Here is a 20146-nt window from a genome sequence, read left to right as displayed (position 1 = left end):
CTACCAAATCAGAGAAAACAGTCTTGGTGCAGTTCCTCTGCATGTAAACTTGGCCTAGTGACAATAACATAAATAATTGAGTAATTAAAAAGAGTAATAGAGAATCTTATAATTTTATCCCTACTCTGCTTTGATACTTATAATGTAAATTCCAGAGCATGCAACTCCAGTTCCTACCAAATCCTTTTTCTCTTGTCTCTCTCCCAGTCCAGTATTGCATTTTCTTTTGTTCCATATAGCTTTATAACAGAATATTTCATTTTTTCTTAAACTCAGGGCAAAGAACCTTTCATTAAGATCCTTTCCCAAAAAGCATCTTCAAAGAATTTTGAAGGATAAACAAACATTCAGCAGCTAAACAGCAAACTTGCTTCTAGTATTCAAACATGGAACAGCAAGGACTTGGCAGACTTCAGTTTTGGAAAAGATGAAAAACTTTTCCTTTAGTGAAATCTTGCTAACTCTGCATTGGGAGGACATTTTCCTTTATTATTCATAGTTCCTATTTCTGTGAAATTTATCTTAGTTTCTTACAATGCATCATTTTGATCAAATAAAAAGTTGGCAGGATATAAAAAATCACCAAGATGAAAAGGGTTTTTGAACAAATAGAGAATGAAAGACATTCTAAGATTTTTTGAACATTTTTTTCCTCTCTACTGAATAATACTATGGTTTTTAATCAGTTCTGCACAGCTGAAATTCACTATGGAGTTATAAAGATCATATTCTTATGGCTTGATTAAACCGAACATACTGAGTAGAGTGTCCATGGGGTTTAAATTGGTCTTACCATGAAAATAAATAGGTCTGTACTAGCAACAGACTATATGTCACGTGCCACAAATATTGTCATCATAATTTTGTTGTATATTAGTAAAGTGAGACACATGTAAAAGAAAATGTTACAGAAACTGAAGGTTAATGTATTTGAGATCGTATGATGCTCCTTCTATAAAAAAGATACGTTTTAAGCTACCAAATAATCAAATAAGAATCAATGTCATGCCACTCCAGACAAGCTGTTAAATATACATTTATATGATCCTACTTTATGTCATAAAGATTAGAACATGAAGGAGGGAGGTGGATCTTTTTTCCACTTAAAGTTGAACACAATCAATTGTATTTGACATCCTTCAGCTTGGCTTCTTTCCCTGTTGCTGCTGGCACAGCTGGTATTATTAATATTCTCCCACTCTTCCTGTTACACAGCTTATTTTCAAGCTTGCATTTTTTCTAGTTAATAAAACATTTTTATGAACACATCCTACTGAAGTGTCAATTTCAGTATTTTTTTTTCTTTATGTAATAATTAATGAAAGAAAAAGAAGTATAACCAGGTACTGCAAAGAAATACTAAAGAAAACACATCTTTTTGCCCAGGTATTTTTTTCACAAATATTCAGGCTTCCCCTCACCCCAAATTGTCTTAAAGAGGGTTTAATCATTCATGACTTTGGGTAATCATTTGACTGGTTTGTCAGCATAGAAATATTTCAATTTGTTTGAAATTACAAAAATGAACTGACAATCCTCTTGATTCTAAGTGTGATAACATATTTAACACAAAATCAGACAGTCATAGCTAGAGCAGTCCAGATTTATTGGTGAAACGATTTAATAGAAAAAAGCAATTCTCACAAAATTGATCTTTCAAAAAGTATTTCAATTTTCTCTTTGATATAACATTGCAAACCTTTCTTTTTCAGACAACCCATCACTAGCTGGCAGCATCCATGGAGATGGTTATGCTTATTGTCCCATTATTCATATTCTTTTATTGAGCTACAGCTCTCACAATACACTGCAGGTCCTTGAATTTTATGATACAGCAGAGATCAAATGAATGTAGCACAACTGTAGTGAGTCTTAAGTAAACTCAGGGTAAAGATTCCTGGTTTCACTTAAGTTGAGCTAGGGCTCACTCTAACAGTGAGTGAGAAGCTATTGTCATCATGTATTTATGAAATCATTAATCTAAGACATAAAAGGAGACTTATAGCTAAGAATCTGTGTAGTTTGCCCTGAAGTTTGCACATTTGTTGGTCTTTGGAGGGAAGAGGAGGCAATCAACCAATATTTAATTGCTCTCCTTACACTGTTTGTGCTTTCAGTTGTAAATTGAGACTACAGTGACTTCTATGCTTTCTGTCTAGCACAGAATAAAGCCATTGACAAGTGATGTCACTGAAGGATCATCTTCTGAGAAAAAGGGCATCGAAATATTGGGCTTAAATGAAATCAGAACTTCTGTATTTGACAATGAAATATACTTTATGAATATTTTTGGCTTCTCCTGCCACCCCGTTTTTCACGGCTCATAACTGCAACAACCTCTTAACTCAGCAACAATTTATCTGAATGAACAGGAATATGTCAAGATACTCTTTAGAATTTGTCAGTAGTGCTCTTAATTAGCTACAGCAGTCATTGTTGAACAAAATGAAATTCTTTTTTACTAGTTTCTGAGTAATACACTTCCCACTTCCAATGTGGGAATTAAAATCAGTCTAGTGATGCACTACTTTGCACAGAAATTCAAAGCTACTGCATAGGAATCGAGAAGAACATTATACAGTCATTCTAAATAATGTAGCTCTTATGCAGTTTATACTCAGTAAGGATCTTGTTTCAGGTGTCCTTTACTCATATCTCAAATTTTATAGGCTTCATTTACTAATGTGAAAGTCCTGATGAGATTCAGTAGAGGAAATGGGAATATGGCAGGCTATAAAGCATTTCAGCTTTAGCTGCTGGTAGACACTTAGTGAAACATTACTGAGAGATCAGGTTTATATAACAGATATATTCTAACATTTTATGTTATTCACATTATTCAGGCACCAAGATTAGATGGGGAAATGGATTCTGTACTCTGTTGCTGGGCTTATGAACAAACAATGGAAATGCCAAAATGACGAATGTTCTCCCATTCATTTTACATACTTTAATTTGCAGAAAACTGCAGAAGCCTATATGAGAATTTCCTGCAGGATTAGCTTAAAGAGGGTTGAACAGGATGATTCAAACCCTTCTAAATATTTAGCAACTCGAATATTCTCTGATTATTTTTAGTGACATATCAGAGTTTCCACTTTGAAAAGGTTGGAAACCTATGCAGGTGGGAGAAATTATTTGTGTATGACTTTTACATATAACACCTTTTAGCTGAATGAGTTAACACTACATGTTATCTTGCTTAAAATATAGTGGAAAAAAAAAAAGAGAGGGAAGGGTGAGTTCTCACCTAACAAGGCCAAAAGACAAGGGGCAATGCAGGCTTGCTTACCAAGGTCGAAGGGGAGCCAGAGCTTCCCTCTGTTCTGATTTGCAAAACCAGGTTTCTTGCACCTTTAGTGTGAAATACAATAGCTAATTGTATATCAACAGCAAAATTCCTACAGAATTCATAGAGGACATTTTTTATTTCTGCCTGGTTTGATATGAACTTAGAATCTTAAGTGATGTTTCTCGCTTAAGTCTTATCTCATTGAAGACCATAATTTTATTTCTCAGAATTCCTCACTAAATTTAAAAATACAACTCTAGTGCTTAGCAGGCATCTTAGTATTTTTCTTTGTAATTTATTTACTTTGATAATAGTTTCCAACAAAATGTGGTAATCATTTGTGACAGAACAAATAAGATAAGCATTTGTTATAAACAAACTGTAATAAGCAATTTACTGTAGAAAAAAGCATTAGTGTCCTTTTTTTTGAGGAAAACTGTAAGATGTTACTAGTGTAATTCTTACTTAAATATATGCTCCTTCACATGAGTACTCTTATAGAAATGAATAGGATTGCTTATGTGAGTAGGTGTTCATCACTTTGAGTCTGAATAGCAAAACCAAAGTTCAAAAAATGAGCATAAGCCAGATCAAACACAACAGGAGTGACTGAAAGCATTTCTTAATTTTGAATTTCTTGGAAAAAGACCAGGCTGTAATTAGATTTTCTGAACATAATTTCCTCAGGGATTTCAATAACTGCAATACAACAAGCTAATGAGCATTTCAATACCAAAAATTTATTTGGTCTTAATTTTATAATAATATACAAACTGACTCTGTTAAACATTTGTATCATCCAAACTCTATAGGGCAAGAACTAGAGTTCTTCAGATAGCTGAAAATTCAGTCTGCTGAATTCTCCCTTTTTCATCCTAAGCGAATTTAAAGCCCTAAAAAAAAAGGATTTATTCTCTTTAATATCTTTTATTGTATAAAAACACATGTGCTTTTTTTGTCAATTTTAAATGTCTCGTGTAGCAGTGCTAAATTTTATGCCAGGTATTAACAACAAATGAGTTATAAGGAAACACGTAGGGTATTTCTTTCCCATGCTTATATGGCTCTTGTATTTTTTTCTTCTTAAGCATGATTTCACTTAACAAGGTTAATCTTGGCTTCTAATTTTCATGCTTTTGTAGATCTTGATGTATAGGTGTCATGGTTTGAGATAGCCCCAAAATCCAATTCCCTAGCTCCATCCCCCCTCCCACATCTCAACCCAATGTGAGATGGGTTTTTCCAGACAAAACACAACCAGACTCAAAGTGGGGGAAAGGGAATATATTACAATGACTGTACAAATAAATACTATAACACATTATACACACGATCACAACTATCTCTACCGTGACATATAGTATTTACAATGGATCAGATCTCCTCTCCCCTCCATATAAAAGTCCAGGAGGGAAAGAAGGACAGATCCTTTCCAGTCTCTCAGAGCGGCAGCTTCTTCTAAGGCAGCAGGTTCTCCTCATCTCATGCATGCAGCAGTAACTGGATTGTTGTAGCTGGATCTCTGTTCAATACACACAAGGGGGTCTCCAGGCCCCTCGGCCCGTCGTCTCCAAAACGAGGGTCTTTCTCTTCCGTGGACTGCGTAGCAGGGACAAGTTCGCGTCACCACGTCATACCACGAAGCTCAGGGGTCTTCGTGGCAGTCCCTTTCCTCAGGGGATTCAAATTCCCCTTTGCAGAGCTCTGTGCTCTGTCTCAAGGCTGCTAGCTTAGCAGCAGCAGCGAGGGGGGCCAAGGTCAACCCCCCCCGCATTCCTTCTCCGTCCCGGTCCAGCTTCCCAGGACGCCTTTGAGCTTCTCAGCTCCTCTCTGCAAGTGCTGTAGCACTCCAAGGCTCTTTCAAGTAAGAGTCCATCATCTTCCTCCTTCCAGGAGGTTTCAAGGAGTTTGGGGGTTTGGTACAGTTCCTACCCCCAGAACTCTGAAGTTCTGCTGCGGGCTCTCTCTTCTGCTGCTTCCTCCGGTTCAGTTCTTATCTGTCCTGGCTCTTATCCGGAGTCTCTGGACACTGCCGCCGCTTCTGCTCTGTCTCTGTAGCCCCCAACTGGGCTGGGGGGGGGGGGCCAGAGGCCCCGAGGGGCTCCGGGCCCCTTTCCTCGTGGCTGTTACATCATGGCTACCTCTTCTAACAACCCAAACTACAACCCTTCTCTTCCGGTGCTTGTGATATGTTTACATTTCTGCAGGAGTGCTAATTGGGCAGAACTTCAAAACTTCCAGGGGTCTCCACCCCTGGGGGTTACCACTTTTTCAGCCTTTGGGGGGAAAACAAGGTTCAAACCACTACAATAGGGTGCATAACATAGCAATGAACATTTATCTTCTGTTGGGCTCAAATTCTTTATTCTTTATTATATTTATGAAAACGTACAATTCATTTATGTCATACTCATGTATGCACAAAAATGGTGTAGAGATCTTTTTCTTTTTTTTCACTCTTAGTTAAGCTATTTTTTGATTAAAAATATGTAATTAAATTATTAAAATATTTAATTTCTGAACTGTAATTAAAGGCAATATATACACTTTAGAAAGAGGCATTGTGATTTGTGAAGCCATGGGTATCAATTGGGATTCTAAGCGAAATCACTCCAACACAGAAGTTTAGATCAGAATTTAACCTGATAACTGTGCTATTTTTTGGCATGGCAGCAATTTCCCTTTTTATTGTGCAGTGCTGAGGCTTGTCCCATGCCCAATATCACATCAGACAGAGAGGAAAGGCGACAGGCAGTACTGAAAGGGCAGTACTGTGTCAGCTAATGCGGCCCCACGTCACAACCTCCACAGTGGCTGCAGATCACAGATGGAAACTGTCCAACCTGCAGCACTGCACTGTGAAATTTGAAGAGAATGCTGGTAGTGATGTGCTGACACTGGTAAGAAACAACCACCAAGTTGTTCCAACTGACAAGATTAGAAGACGAAATTACTTTTATCTTAGTAGTGCAATCAAGAACTGAAAGAGTGCAAGGAAGGTGCAAATGGAAGAAAAGTTGTATAAAGATAGAAACCAGCCCATCTCATTTTAAGATATTTTGCACAACCTGTGTTCATTTGGTACTATTATTCTGTGTGTTAAGTCTCTACAGGTTTTTACATGTATTTTCATGGGCTAATGGAGGGTGATAGACCCAATACCCATTTACTGAATTGCCTTTTCTCATCTGAAATGTAGTCTTTAAAAAACCCAAAAACCATAAAACCCCCTACCTTCTTACTCCACAGCATATTCATTATCAGATCAACTCACACTACTAATTAAGTTAAATCTGACTGCTAAATAACTCCCAAAGAGCCAATTTATCTCAGGTAGTATGAGCACATATTCATTTCTTCTTGTACATCACCAGCTGTTATTAATTAAATTCTGGTCACTTCAGACTGCAAGTTTGAAATAATTGCCACTATGGAAACACTTGCACTTAACAGTGAGCTTGGCTATTACTTTACTGATATTGATAATTGTCTGAATACAGGTAGACACCACTCCAGTTATTTCATTTCAGAGTTTGTGAGATATTTAGAGGTATGTGGGGAAATTCCAAATTTGTTTCTTGAATGTACGAAGCTTTGTCATAAATGCCTATGCAGTGCAGAACTACATTTGACAGATTATTCTCTAAAGAAAACATCTCCTCTCTGAGAGGACATATACCTTTTGAAGCTCAGACGAGATCACAGCAGCAGTGAGCTTTTACCTCTGCAACAGTCCCTCTCAGCTGGCTGCTGTAATAAGGTGAGGGTTGAAGTGATGCTCACAATCTGCTTCCTTTCTACCCACCTTACACCCACATCTATGAAGCTTCTGTGGGCTGATGGTTTGACAACCCTGCAGTGCAAAGACTACCAGTATGACAAGGTATTAGGAGGAAAAGGTGTACTTTGAGCTCCCTTCAGTTTCTGTACTAATACATTGCATTTAATTAGTCATTGCAGCAGAAGGAAGGTTAAAGGAGATCTTCATTACAGATAATGAATAATGTTCTTGTATGGAAAAGTTTTGCAACCAGAGGGAGACAAAGTTGTCCTGTGAATGCATTTCCTAGCCCACTGGTAAGACTGAATTAATCTCTTCTGAAATCAACTACACCTTCTCAAGTTAAAGTCATCATAGTACATGGGATGAAAATCATATGTAAATAAAAATCTTAAGTTCTGAAATATTTGTTAGTCCCATGTTTCAGTGGAAGTGTTAATAAAATCTGCATACTTCCAGAAAGTAAAATTCTCACATTTTTATTAATACACTTCCAATATGTTGAATCCTGCACGGTTACTTGCTATAGATATTGAACTATTACTTCATATAAAAAGTTTTGCTTACCCTCATTTTGAAGGCCATTTATAAGAAAAGAAAGATTGTAGAGAATGAACATAACACATTTACTGTCTTGTTGATGAAGAAAAGACACATCAAGAACACAAGGGGAACACTGACATCTCTACAAATAAACTTCCTTTTGCATTCTAATGGAGTCCATGAAAAAATACCACTGATATGATGAATATTTTTAAGGTGATGTACAAGTAAATTTTTTTTGCCCAAACAACTTCTAGAAAATGACTTTATTTTTTTTCCATTACTGGTATTTAAACGTAAGACTATGACCGTGATTAGAAATCAACTTTGTCTTTGCTCTATGGAGGATGATGGGAAACAAATGCTTTACCCTTTAATGAGTCACCCACTGAATTCACAGCTCACCTGCTCATTTTAATTTATGCAATAATTTACAAAACAAAACATTTCATGTCTTTCATCTATATACTGCATTTCACTTATTTTCATGAAAATATGTACCCTTTTTTTGCACAGGATACTCTTGTTTGTGAGCAGTTTCTATCCTCCTATCAAAATGTAAAATGCTTATGCAAATACATTATTAAGAAAGAAGTGAACACCTTTAGAAGTTTACAAAGGATTATGTTTATGAAAGGCTATTTTTAAAAGGTCTACATTTAAAATGTAACAATAATTTCAGTTTCCTAAAATTTCAGCTTAAGAGTAGTGAATTATCATCATCAAGTTTTGTTAATTATAGCATTTAAAGGCTTAAGCAAATCTAAACATGTGATAGAAAACTGGAGACAGAAAAAGATGATGTCTATACAGAAGGCCTATAACCAAGAATAGCTCTTATTCCTAGAATTACTTTGTTTTAATCTTACAACTCATATAGCCACTTTATGTAGATTTAATTAGGCACCCTGAGGTTGCCCAAATACTTGCCCCATCTTATTGGAAGAAAATACTAAAACAACCTGACATTCATTAGCTACTGAGAAGCTACACTGAGCCAAATTGTCTATCCAGCTTTATGTGGTGATTCTGGGAATAATTTTCACCATTAGTTTACAAAATGACTAAAAGAAACCTGTTTTATGTAAATTTGGGAATCCTGCTGAGGTTCCTGACAATTGATAAAGTGAAATGGAGAGAAAATAACCAGTGTAAATAAAAAGCAATTTTCATGAATTCTGGACAAATGGAAAGAAGTTAATGGACATTGCATTATAAGCAACTTGCCTTGTAAACTGTAGATTTCTCCAACGCTGTTCTGCCGGGTGATGTGATGCCAATATGCACTACGAGGAAGTGAGATCGACTTGGATAAAGTCATTGGTTCAGACAGACTGGTCTGGAGCTAAAAGCCAAAGCAAACATAAATGGAAGATCATACATAAGCATAATTGATAGATAATGTCAAAACTGTAAATTGAACCTATGTTGTCATGAAGATACTATTTCCTGAGTTACTATGGGTTTTATACAATTATTTGAACTGTGTTATAAGCATCAGCATCGTGAATGCTCAGGAAAAAGCTGCAAAAGTGTGTCTAAATATATAGGTTTATTAGCACAGGTTAATATTAGGACATCAGAATACGTTCCTATTTATCTACAACCATTTTTGTTGCTGCCAGAAGTTTTTTTATTTTCTTCTTTAACTGTATGATAATGATGGATTAGCGCATGCCTGAAATCTTAAACCCCTCTACAATCACATTTCTTTTTGGTCATTTAGCCTGCATATTAGATTGAATACCCAGAAAGAAGCGAAGAGAGAATCTGAGACAACCAGTAGAGAATTAGCAATGAAGAGTCATTAATCTCCTAATCCTCCTTTGAAGGGGAGGCATCTCATCACCAGTAGCAGCCTCCAGCCTCAAGAGCAAATTTTTCTAGTCAGAGGGACTTCATGTAACTGAAATAGTGAATTGCATGGTAAGTGTACATGAGCTACAGCACAGAAACCTGATAGGAGGAATGTAAACCTTACTAAAGATCTCTGTCTCCAACAAACTATTGATGTGAGTGAAAGATAAGACTAAGCTTAGACAAAAAAGAAAGAGGACAGATTAAAGCATTCTGGATATTCCTCCCTGGATATTCCTGTATAAGTTATACTTTCTGTGTCTAGAAGAAATTAGAATGCATCTGTAAATTTCTTATATCTCTGGCTTTACAGAATATAAAATGTGATCAAAAATTTTTGGGATCTAACAAATTATTATAACATTGTGGGAATAATTTTTTCAGAGGATATCTGGAAGGATCAACACTGAAGGACCAATTATGTTTGAAGATTTAGAATGAAAAATTTAGTTTCAGGAATGGCACCAGGATGATGAGCGTGGCACTCTGAAAGGGTGTGCTTAGAAACATTTTCAGAGAGTTCAGCTACAGAGCAGAAGTTATTTAGGTCTAGACCATTTACTGCAGGATAGTGATTAACTCCTAGGGGTTTCTCATTCAGAATCATAATACCAAATTAAAAAAGCTCTTTTTATCTATACAAACTCATGTTATTCTGTAATTTAAAAAAAACAAACAAAAAAACAAAACACAAAACCCCCCCAAAACTTTCAGACAGTATCCACACAAAGATCTAAAATTATTTAAATTTTGAGTATTAACACACACTGATGTGTGGCATATATTTTGTTTCAGATCAATCTGCTGTAATTACTTCTGTTGTTGTTTTCTTGAGAACTGTCATCAAAATTACTCCCTGTCTACAGCTAAAGTCTATTCTGCTCATTTATAGCCAAGTATTAAATTTCAGCTGTTGGTAGTGCAGATCATCACTGGAAGATATTTGATATCAAGTAAAGAGCTTGCAAAAACATTTCCTCCTTTAAAAAAGAAGTTTAAAATCCTTATCACAAGAATTCTATTTTTAGGGAGAGTTGAGGATTTAAAGTTTACTGACGCACAGAATTTCCTTTATCGTAGAGATCAGAACAATAACAAACCTTCTAAATTATTTTACTGTATTAGTATAGCAAAGGTAGTAAGGGTAATTTTGTTGAGTAAGAAAATTACATAAAATCATCTAATTTTAGTTTACAGGTGATTTATCCATAATTTATTCACCCAAAAGGTAAATTAAAGTCTTGACACAATGAGCAAAACATTTTCCTTGCATGCATTCTGAAAAAAACAATTCCAGTAAAGAGAACCATGTTGACTAGTGTTTATCATCTTAAAGCTAAATCCATGGACTGAAAGGAACTGATTTAACTTACATCATTATTCCTGATCTGGGGTAATTAGTTCCTGCCTGATCTGACCAATACTGATGCAGAAGAACTTTATTTGTAAACATTAAAGCTTTGGAAGAATAAAAAAAAAAATCTGTTCTCATTATAAAACAAGGTAAGAACTGCTCTAGTGCAGAAGATTGCACTGCAAGCATTCGCAGTACTTTGTTTCCTCAGATTCTCTAATTAAAGAACAACTTCTGATACCACCTTTTGGATAAGAAGTATCACCATATGTTAACTGCAGTAGGACCAGATGAATCATATTTCTTTCGTGGCTCCATAGAGAAAAAATGCAATTTCTGGTCTATTAAAATATCATCTTCAGAAAAAAACCACTTTAAAATACAATGCCAATTTTGTTTTTAATTTGAGACTTTAAAATGCAAAAGTAAATGTATGGATTTGAAGACCTTATCACCTTGTATATCATATAAAGGATGATAATATAGTAGCACATTAAGTTGTCCTTGAAGTTATTCTTACTGAATGGTAGACTACTATTAGCTGTAATTTTGTTTTTACTCTGTTTTATCCATATAAAAATCACATTATTTATCAAATATAATTGACAATGACAGAATGCTTACTTCTAGAAACTACTGTTTGTAAAAATATTCCTGTGTTCAAAGAAAATTGGATAATCTACTGACAAAAATCTATTTTCTCTAGAGAACAACTTATACATCAGACTATGTGTGTTTCAGATAAAAAACTTGAAACCAAGGCAAAGAAAACAGACATATAAATATCCATATTATCAATTGTTCATATATTATTGAATAGCTCTTTACTATATAAATAATTATAGCTTAAACTAGAATGTAATGCACAGAGATCTACCATTTCAAAATCACTTTTCCCAGCTACAAAGGAAATTCTAGTAGTTAACGATGCTAAAATAGAAAACCAAACCAACAACTTGTAAATCAGGAACAATTTACAGAACTGTTTAATTCTTTAAAAATTAGATGCTCAGGTTCAAGACCTCTGGTGTTTCAGACCAGTGAAAGACATCATGCTCATAAGGTCAGAGACTTTGTCCTAGGTCCTTTTCATTTTTTTCTATGCCTCAGAATAAAACAATTAGCTTCTTCTTTATACATTTTTGACCCAGCTAACTCAAAAAGAGAACTTTGCGCTACATAATATCAAGTAAATAACCTTTAAATTTTCTTCTTTTCTCAAATCGTTTAGAGCATCAGTTTCCTGCACACATTTCTTTCTGTTCTTAATTTAACACAAATATAACAGTTAAAAATATATTTAAAAAAATTTCACCTATTTCATAAAGCCTATTTACCATGTAGAAAATCAACATCTCTGAGTATGGATCTCTTCTTACATAATAGGCCAATGTTCAGCTGTTTCTTCCAACACTGACACATTTTCCTCAGGAACTGACAAAGAAGCTTAGGTGCATTAGCATCAACTGTACAGAAAGGGCCCATAATGGCAGAGGTAGCACAGACACACAGAAGAGATAAATGTTTTGATCTGGGAATGAATCTGAAACTATTCTGCGTCTCTGCTCTTCTGAGACCCCACCTGTAGTACTGAGCCCAGGTCTCAAGTCCTCAGTATAAGAAGGACAGGGATTTGCTGGAGCACATCCAGAGTTGGGACACAAAAATGATCAGTGGGCTGAAATATCTCTCCTATGAAGACAGACTGAGACAACTGGAGTTGTTCAGCCTGGAGAAAAGAAAGTTTCAGGGAGATCTTATTGTGGCCTTTCAGTACTTTAAGTGGTCTTATAAGAAAGATGGGACAGACATTTTAGCATACATTTAGCCTGCTGTAATAGGAGAAGGGGTAAAAAGAGAGTAAACTTAAATTGGACATGAGGAAGAGATTTTTTATGATGGGGGTGGTAAGGTTGCCCAGAGAGGTGGTGGATGCCCCATCCCTGGTCACATTCAAGGTCAAGTTGGACAGAGCTTTGAGCAACCTGGTCTAGTTGAAGATGTCCCTACTTATTGCAGGGGTGTTGGACTAGATGACCTTTAAAGCTCCCTTCCAACCCAAAGCATTCTATGATTTCACTGAGGGTTGTTTTGCTGTGTTTCATCTATGTACTCACCTCAACCTTTGGTATCTAGGTATAGAAATATGGAGGAAAGTAAAAGCAGTGTACCAAATTAAACATACGTAATATAGTAACATAGCATTAAATAAAACATGTATCTAGAATGAAGAAGGTGCATCCAGAACTTATGAGGGAGAAAGTGGTGATGGAATTAGAACTTAGGTTAAAAGAAAAGTAGAAATGCATACATCAAAACCACATCAACTCAGGGATTTTTTTGGTGGGAATATAAGAAAAATCCATTACTGAGGAATTTTTATTTAGCATAAAATAATAGTAGTTAGCTTTCCTTTATTTCCTTCTGAATCTGTCTTTGATAAAATACATTTCACATAGTGAACATTACATTTCTTTCTCATACCCAAATGCAATATCCAAACCCCAAATATCTAAATATTAAGTCATATGAAGTCTTTGCTTTGCCAGTGACAACTTGATAATTCTTAAAGGTGTATTTGATTAAAACAGAACCAAAAAATAGTAAGTCTATTAATGTGTCACTGTAAGTAGTTCCCCATAGCTTTTATTATTATTCTTTCATGAGACAAGGCTTAAGGACCAAATTTTCTTTTAATTACCATAGGCCATCTCCAATGACTTAAATAGATTTTTTGCTCAGATATCAATAATGAATACAATTCCAAGAATGGAGGTTGTTAACTGTATTAGGGTTTTGGGCTTTGATCTTTTTAGCATATTATTCTCTCTCTTTTTTTTTTTTTTTTTAAATTTTTTTTTTCCATTAAAAAATATCAAAACACTAAAGGTAGCAGAAAACATATTTGGCTCAGGGAGACCAACTGAGAAATATACAGTTCTTTCCATTTTTTTAGCCTACGATAAAGACAGTTTGCTTTTTACAGATATGCTCTGAAAATAGGTTAGTTTATTATGGATAGAAAACCCTGCCTCATTTCACATTCTCATTAATGTCTTTAAACAAATAGCAAGCGAACTAGGTCACAGAAGACTAATGAGAGTTTTAGTCTTGAAATATGAATCAAATACCACTATTTAGATTTTTTTTTCTTTATAACTCCCAAGAAGGTTGCTTTGTGTGTTATGCCTTGAAGAGAAAGAGGACTTGAGAAATATATTTCACCTCTCAAGTGTCAATTAGCCGACAGTGGAATAGCATAGACTCATTTTACTGGTATCCACACTAAAATATTACTAGAGTTTAAGAATCACACTATATAGTAGGTAGCATCAGCTGAGGTACCAGCTCAGATATCAGCTGAGTTAGAGAACAAGAAGGAGGGAAGAAGTTTTTTAAAATGACTTTTCTCATTTTCTCATAATGACCATAGCTTCTCAAAAGCAGCTACTGCTGCCTCACATTCAACTTGTATACCATGACCCATAGATCTATTTTACAAAAAGCAATTCTGATCCAGTACTGTGAAGCAGATTGTTCCTTCTTAAGCACAGTTTTGCCTCTGTTTCCGTTGAAATCAATTCTGCTGCTCAAAACAATTTTTCAATTTGTCATTTTGAATTCTGTCTCTTCATTGATCCACTTCCATATTATCTTATAAATATAAGATCTGGAAGCCTAGTAATTAGATTTTGCCTTGATCTAGAACTACAGTGAAAATACTTAATAAAACTGGATGCAGGATATATTCCTATGAAAGTCCAGTGAGAATATTCTTTCCTTTGGTGATGTGTTAGTAATACTCTTCGGTTATAATTTCCCTATAGCCCTTTGTTCATGATCACTTAACTTGCTTAGAAAATAGTTATGTGTTACTTGGACTCTATTTATTATGTAAAGGTGCCTACTATTAATATAAACATCTGTAGGTTATCAGCATACTATTTATTTGCTATGCACTGCTTTATATTTATTTTTACGTTTTTATCCAGCTTGCTGTTCCTGACAGAATACACAATATTGGCAAAGCCCCCACTAATATATGACCTCACTAGTCTTCTGAAAACACTTGTAGAAAAGCTAGCTGTGAAAGTAATTTGAGTGATGTCAGCCTCTCTAATATATTTCTAGCATTTGGGTTTTCAGTAGCGGTTCCAGACTTGCTATTACCTTTTAGAGAGTTACTTAATCAATTATGGAAGAAAAAAATCAAACTAGTAACACTGCTTTGCAATGCCAAGGTGGATGGTGATTACTCTTTGGTGGTGAATAACATTATCTATGAATAACAAAGCAATGGTGAAAGGAAAGCATTCTGAAGGGAGATTCAGTGGGACTGATTTTTTTTTTTTTCCTAATCTCCTTGGCCACATTATAAAGATAGAATTGGGACACTTTGTTCTTTTTCTAGCAGAAATGTGTTGGGTTCTTTTTTTTTTCCTTTCTTCTAAAAGAAGCTCATAATAGATCGATGTTGTCTGACAGAATGGTTTAATGTTGGAGGAAAATTAGATGGATTTTACAGCATATTGGGATTATATTTATTGAATGTCTGTGAGTGTCTTTGCCCATATTCTATCACAACATTGCGGGTTTGTTCCTTTCATGAAAGAAGCTTCCTGCCTCTGGAAACTATACTAATTACTGTGAGGGTAGAAGGTCAGATTCTTACATCTTTCAATGGTTTGCACCGCATTATATACACAAGCAAATACTTTATCCATTTTTCATTGCACAAAACCATTCACTAATAAAATGGGAGATGATGCCAAGATGAACAGAGCCGAGACTATTTCAAGCCTGACTACATAGCAGGTCTTGGTGGAAGCAAATACAATTGAACTAATTTCTTCAAGAAATACATGGAGAATCCAGTATTGCACAGACATTATTTGAGGTTACTGATTCTTCTTTCTTTTGCCATGAAAGGAGCTTTTATGAAAGAGAGGTATTGGACAAAGGAAGAGATTTTTCAGACAGACATTTGTTGACCTGAAAATATACAGCATTTGGGGACAAGAGTGTGTAGAACTATAATATAATTTCTCCAAATAGCATCATCCAGGGCACAGTTTCCAGGCGTTAAAAGTAAAAATCTAGGATTTTTGAAGGTCTTTAGTACTGATATACTTTTTTAAAGACATGGCTCTTTCCAGAAGGGTACTGGGGATGATCAGAGCAAAAAAAAATTGTTTTCACCAAGGGAAGATAATTTGAAGGGTGGACTATTTGGTAGATAAGGAATCAGATGGATGGATATAAGTAGACAGTTGTAGTCAATAATTCTAAGTCCAGGTGGAGGTTGGTGATGAGTGGTGTCTCTTAGGGCTCTGTCTTGGGACCAGTGCTCTTCAGTATCTTCATCAATGACATGGACAGCGAAAGCAAGTACGCCCTTCAGCAAGTTTGTAGATGATACAAAGCTGACCTCAGCAGTTGACACAACAGAAGGACAGGATGTCATCCAGAAGGACCTGGACAAGGTTGAAAATTGGGCCCACAAGTACCTAATGAATTTCAACAAGTCTAAGTGCAAGGTGCTGCACTTGGGTGGGGCAATCCCAGGCATGAGTACAGACTGGGAGAACTCACTGAGAGCACCCCTGCAGAGAAAGACTTGGAGGTTCTTGTGGATGAAAAGCTGGACATGAGCCAGCTAAGTATGCCTGCAGACCAGAATGTCAAATACATCTGGGCCAGTAGGTTGAGGGAAGTGATTCTCTCTCTGTACTCTGCTCACCTGGAGTACTCTGTCCAGCTCTAGATCCCCCAGCACAAGAAGGATGTGAATCTGTTAGAGTGGATCCAGAGGAGGCCATGAAGATCATTACCAATGAAGACAGGCTAAGAGAGCCTGTTGTTTAGCCTGGAGAAGAGAAGGCCTCATCTTATCAATGTTTGTAAATACCTGAAGGGAGAGTGCAAAGAAGACAGAACCAAGCTCTTTACAGTGGTGTCTAATGACAGGACCAGGGGCAATGTGAACAAACCGAAACACAGGAGATTCCCTCTGAACACTAGGAAACACTCTTACTTAGGCACAGATTTTCCAGGGTGGTTGTGAAGTCTCCCACCTTGTAGATATTCAAAAAGCCATCTGGACATGGTCCTGGGCAACCAGTTTTGGTGGCCCTGCCTGAGCCATCGTGGTTTGAAAAGATGACTTACAGAGGTCCTTTGCATCCTCAGCCAGTCTGTGATCATCATCTCCAAAACTACAGAGAAGGTTTTACTGAATAGGGAGAGTGCCAGATCTGTCTTCTGAACAGTGTAAGGATAAGTAAGTTGGATTTGGAAAGAACAGACTGAAATGCATCAGTTGGAGAGATCAAAGAAAGAGACTATTAACAAAGGCTGGTATTCTTCAAACAGAGTAAGTGTTTTTTTAGGAATTCAACCTGACAGTTTTGGTATTCGAGAAGATGCTCTTTCATGAGGTTTGTCAAGCCAAATTTAAAAATAGTGAGGCTTGCCATCAGTGCTGGCATGCAGTCTTGTCCTCCTTCCTCTGTCTGTTTTTCCCTCTCCTTGCTCTGCTGAGTATTCCCTTCTCTTACAAAGCTGCTAGAGTCTGACCCCAATCTGATATGCTCTGGTAAAGTCTTCAAAGTATGCAATTTTTTTGCATGGAATTACTTGCCAAAAGATATGGCATATCTTAAACAGGTATTTAGGACACTCGAAGTCCCAATATTTTACTTGAGAGTACTGTAAGGACAGACTTTCTGACTTCGTAGAAGTTTTAGAACTGGTATGGTAGAAGTCATGGTATGAAAAAATGTCTCTCAGTGGAGAACACAAAAACACTCTTTAGCATGCAGCAACAAAAGTGAAATATGGATGAACACAGACTGTCCATTCTCCCCAGTTGGTAGAACCATACTGGAAGAAGTTTGGGGCTGAAAAATCTGAATTCTAAAAAATGCTAGAATCTCCATTCACTGTTCAATGCACAGTCATTTGACTTTCATTACTTCTGATGAAGTAAATGACTTGGACTTAATGAAATTTCTTATGAAGTTTTTCTTCTATTGTGTAAACCAGATCAGTAGTTTCCAATTACACATATTTGTGGAAATCACATTTCTTTTAGCTTCTTCATTTCAGTATACAGAAATTGCCAACCAATGAACTTTAATAAAATGACAGGAAGACTATTTTCTGAATACTTGCTGAAATAATAATCATCAATAACCTTTCATGAATATTCCTTATTAAGCTTATCAGTGCGTGACTCCAGTATTCAGTAACACACATAGACTTGTTGACCTCTACTTTCTGGCATTTTCAGAAGTTAGTTTTATATGTCATACAAAGACAATTCAATTAAAAAGAAGAAATAGCAAACCTGGAATACATAAAAATTACTATTAGGGTGTAAAGTCTTCTCAGATGACTCTTCAATATCTTCCAAAAGAACACATTTACTTCCTTTTAATTAGTTACTTTTAAACATTTGAAATTCATCTTAAATCACACATACTGGGGCTAGTTATATATGTGTGATATAATATATTTTTGTAGGGAGGGGGCTAAAAAATATGCCTGCACATATGAACACACAAATAAATGCATTAATTTAATTTAAGGAAATTAAATCATAATTAATTTAGTATTTACTTCAGCAGTTCCATTGCCTTTAGTGAGCTTTGACAGATTTAAAATCAACTAAGACACTGGTATATAACAATAAAGGGTAATTCTTTTCCATTGTGTGTGCTCATATAAAGGAATCACATCATGATCATGTATATAGATAGCTATAGCCAGAGCATTCTTGACATTGCTGTTTTAAAATTGCAATAAGCAATCATTAAAAAGCAACACATACACCTCTAAATAAATATACATAATGAAAATGGGAAATGTATGGGTTTTTATAGCCAAGAAAAATCTTACAGTGAGAGACAAGATGTTCTGAATTACAATCCAAAATTCTGCATATAAAAGAAACTTGTGAAATTTTTGCTTCCTTACTGATGCTGCACATTAGGAATCCAGTTTAGAAAGGCAGGAGACAGAAAAGTGTTTGTAGATTGTTGTATCTTTCTACATAATTGCATCAGTCTAATAAATCCTACCATTAGCAACCTTTCTTCATCTAATTTCATTTTCAGACAAAAAATCAGTTGGCAGAAGTTGGTTGACACAGTAGAAGTTGTAGATGCACGACCATATGCCATATAACTCAAGTTCTGTGAAATCCATAGTTACCATTTAATGAAAAAATCTTTTGCCTCTGTTTCAGCTTCACGAAACAAAAGAAACAAAATTATACCTGTTGCCATGGAAATCTGTAACTCCATTGTTTTTTTTTCTTCATGTAATACAAAATGTATGTAAAGGTGATCACCACACAATATGTTGGAAACATTACAGAAATGCCATCTTTTTACCAAGGATTTTATAAAACCTCTCTGGTAGTAGCAATTGCAACTTTTACACCTATGTTCTACTAGGAAATAATTAAGAATAATGAAGAGACTACAAGTTCTTTCATTTTACAAGGAAGAACCCATGCTTATTTGTCAATGGATTTTGAATCACAAAGACTGTAGACATATGTATTCAACAGCCACTCATATGAATCCATATGAATCTTGCCTGACAGCTGCCTTTATGGAAATGGATTCTGACAGACTGAATATGCTATGAAGCTAGCAGCTTTTACCCTGACACAGTCATAAGAAACAGAGCGATGTATGCCTCTGACATAGCACGGAAAATCTTCATTAATTCCTTGCTGCTGAATGTTGTGGAACTGAAACATTTTTGAAAAACCTTTTCCTGCAGTTTAGATGGAACAGTACCCTACTACATTTAACATCATTACCAACATGGACAGTGGGACAGAATTCAACTTTGCAAATTTGGGGATGACATCAAACCAGGGGGAACAGTCAAACACTCAGAGAGGAGGGCTTCTATTCAGAGGAACCTCAGAAAAACAGAGGAAAAGGCTGACAGGAATGTCATGAAGTTCAGCAACGACATGTTAATGCTGCAACTGGGTCAGGGCAACTGTGTGCACAAGTACAGCCTGGGGACTGACTTGTTGGGTAAAAACTTTGCCAAAAGGATCTAGTGGTCCTGGTGATAATATGAATGGCAAGCGTACACATGCAGTGATGGAGGTTAGTGACGCACTGGTTCACATTAGCAAAAGCGTGGCCAGCAGAATGAGGGAAGTCACCTTCCCCCACTATTTGGCACTTGTGAAACCACATCTGGAAGTCTAGCGACGAGCACAAAGTCTTCAGGTTTGGGCCCAGGCAAACCGGAGAGAGCCTGGCAGAGAACCACTAAGAAGTAGAATATG

General features: G+C 36.0%; 1 protein-coding gene across 1 annotated transcript in view; it reads right to left on the bottom strand.

Moving 5' to 3' along the window:
- The window catches only part of DOK6 (docking protein 6), a 245518-nt gene that overhangs the window by 33572 nt on the left and 191800 nt on the right, over window positions 1–20146 (bottom strand). The window contains exon 7 of the mRNA XM_027651017.1: window positions 8844–8961. Within this exon, the coding sequence (XP_027506818.1) occupies window positions 8844–8961 (118 nt within the window). The remainder of the gene's footprint in view (window positions 1–8843; window positions 8962–20146) is intronic.

This window comes from Corapipo altera, unplaced genomic scaffold (genome assembly GCF_003945725.1).
Source record: "Corapipo altera isolate COAL_440 unplaced genomic scaffold, ASM394572v1 24, whole genome shotgun sequence".
Lineage (NCBI taxonomy): Eukaryota > Metazoa > Chordata > Aves > Passeriformes > Pipridae > Corapipo > Corapipo altera.
This window is presented reverse-complemented; position numbering and strand designations above follow the sequence as displayed.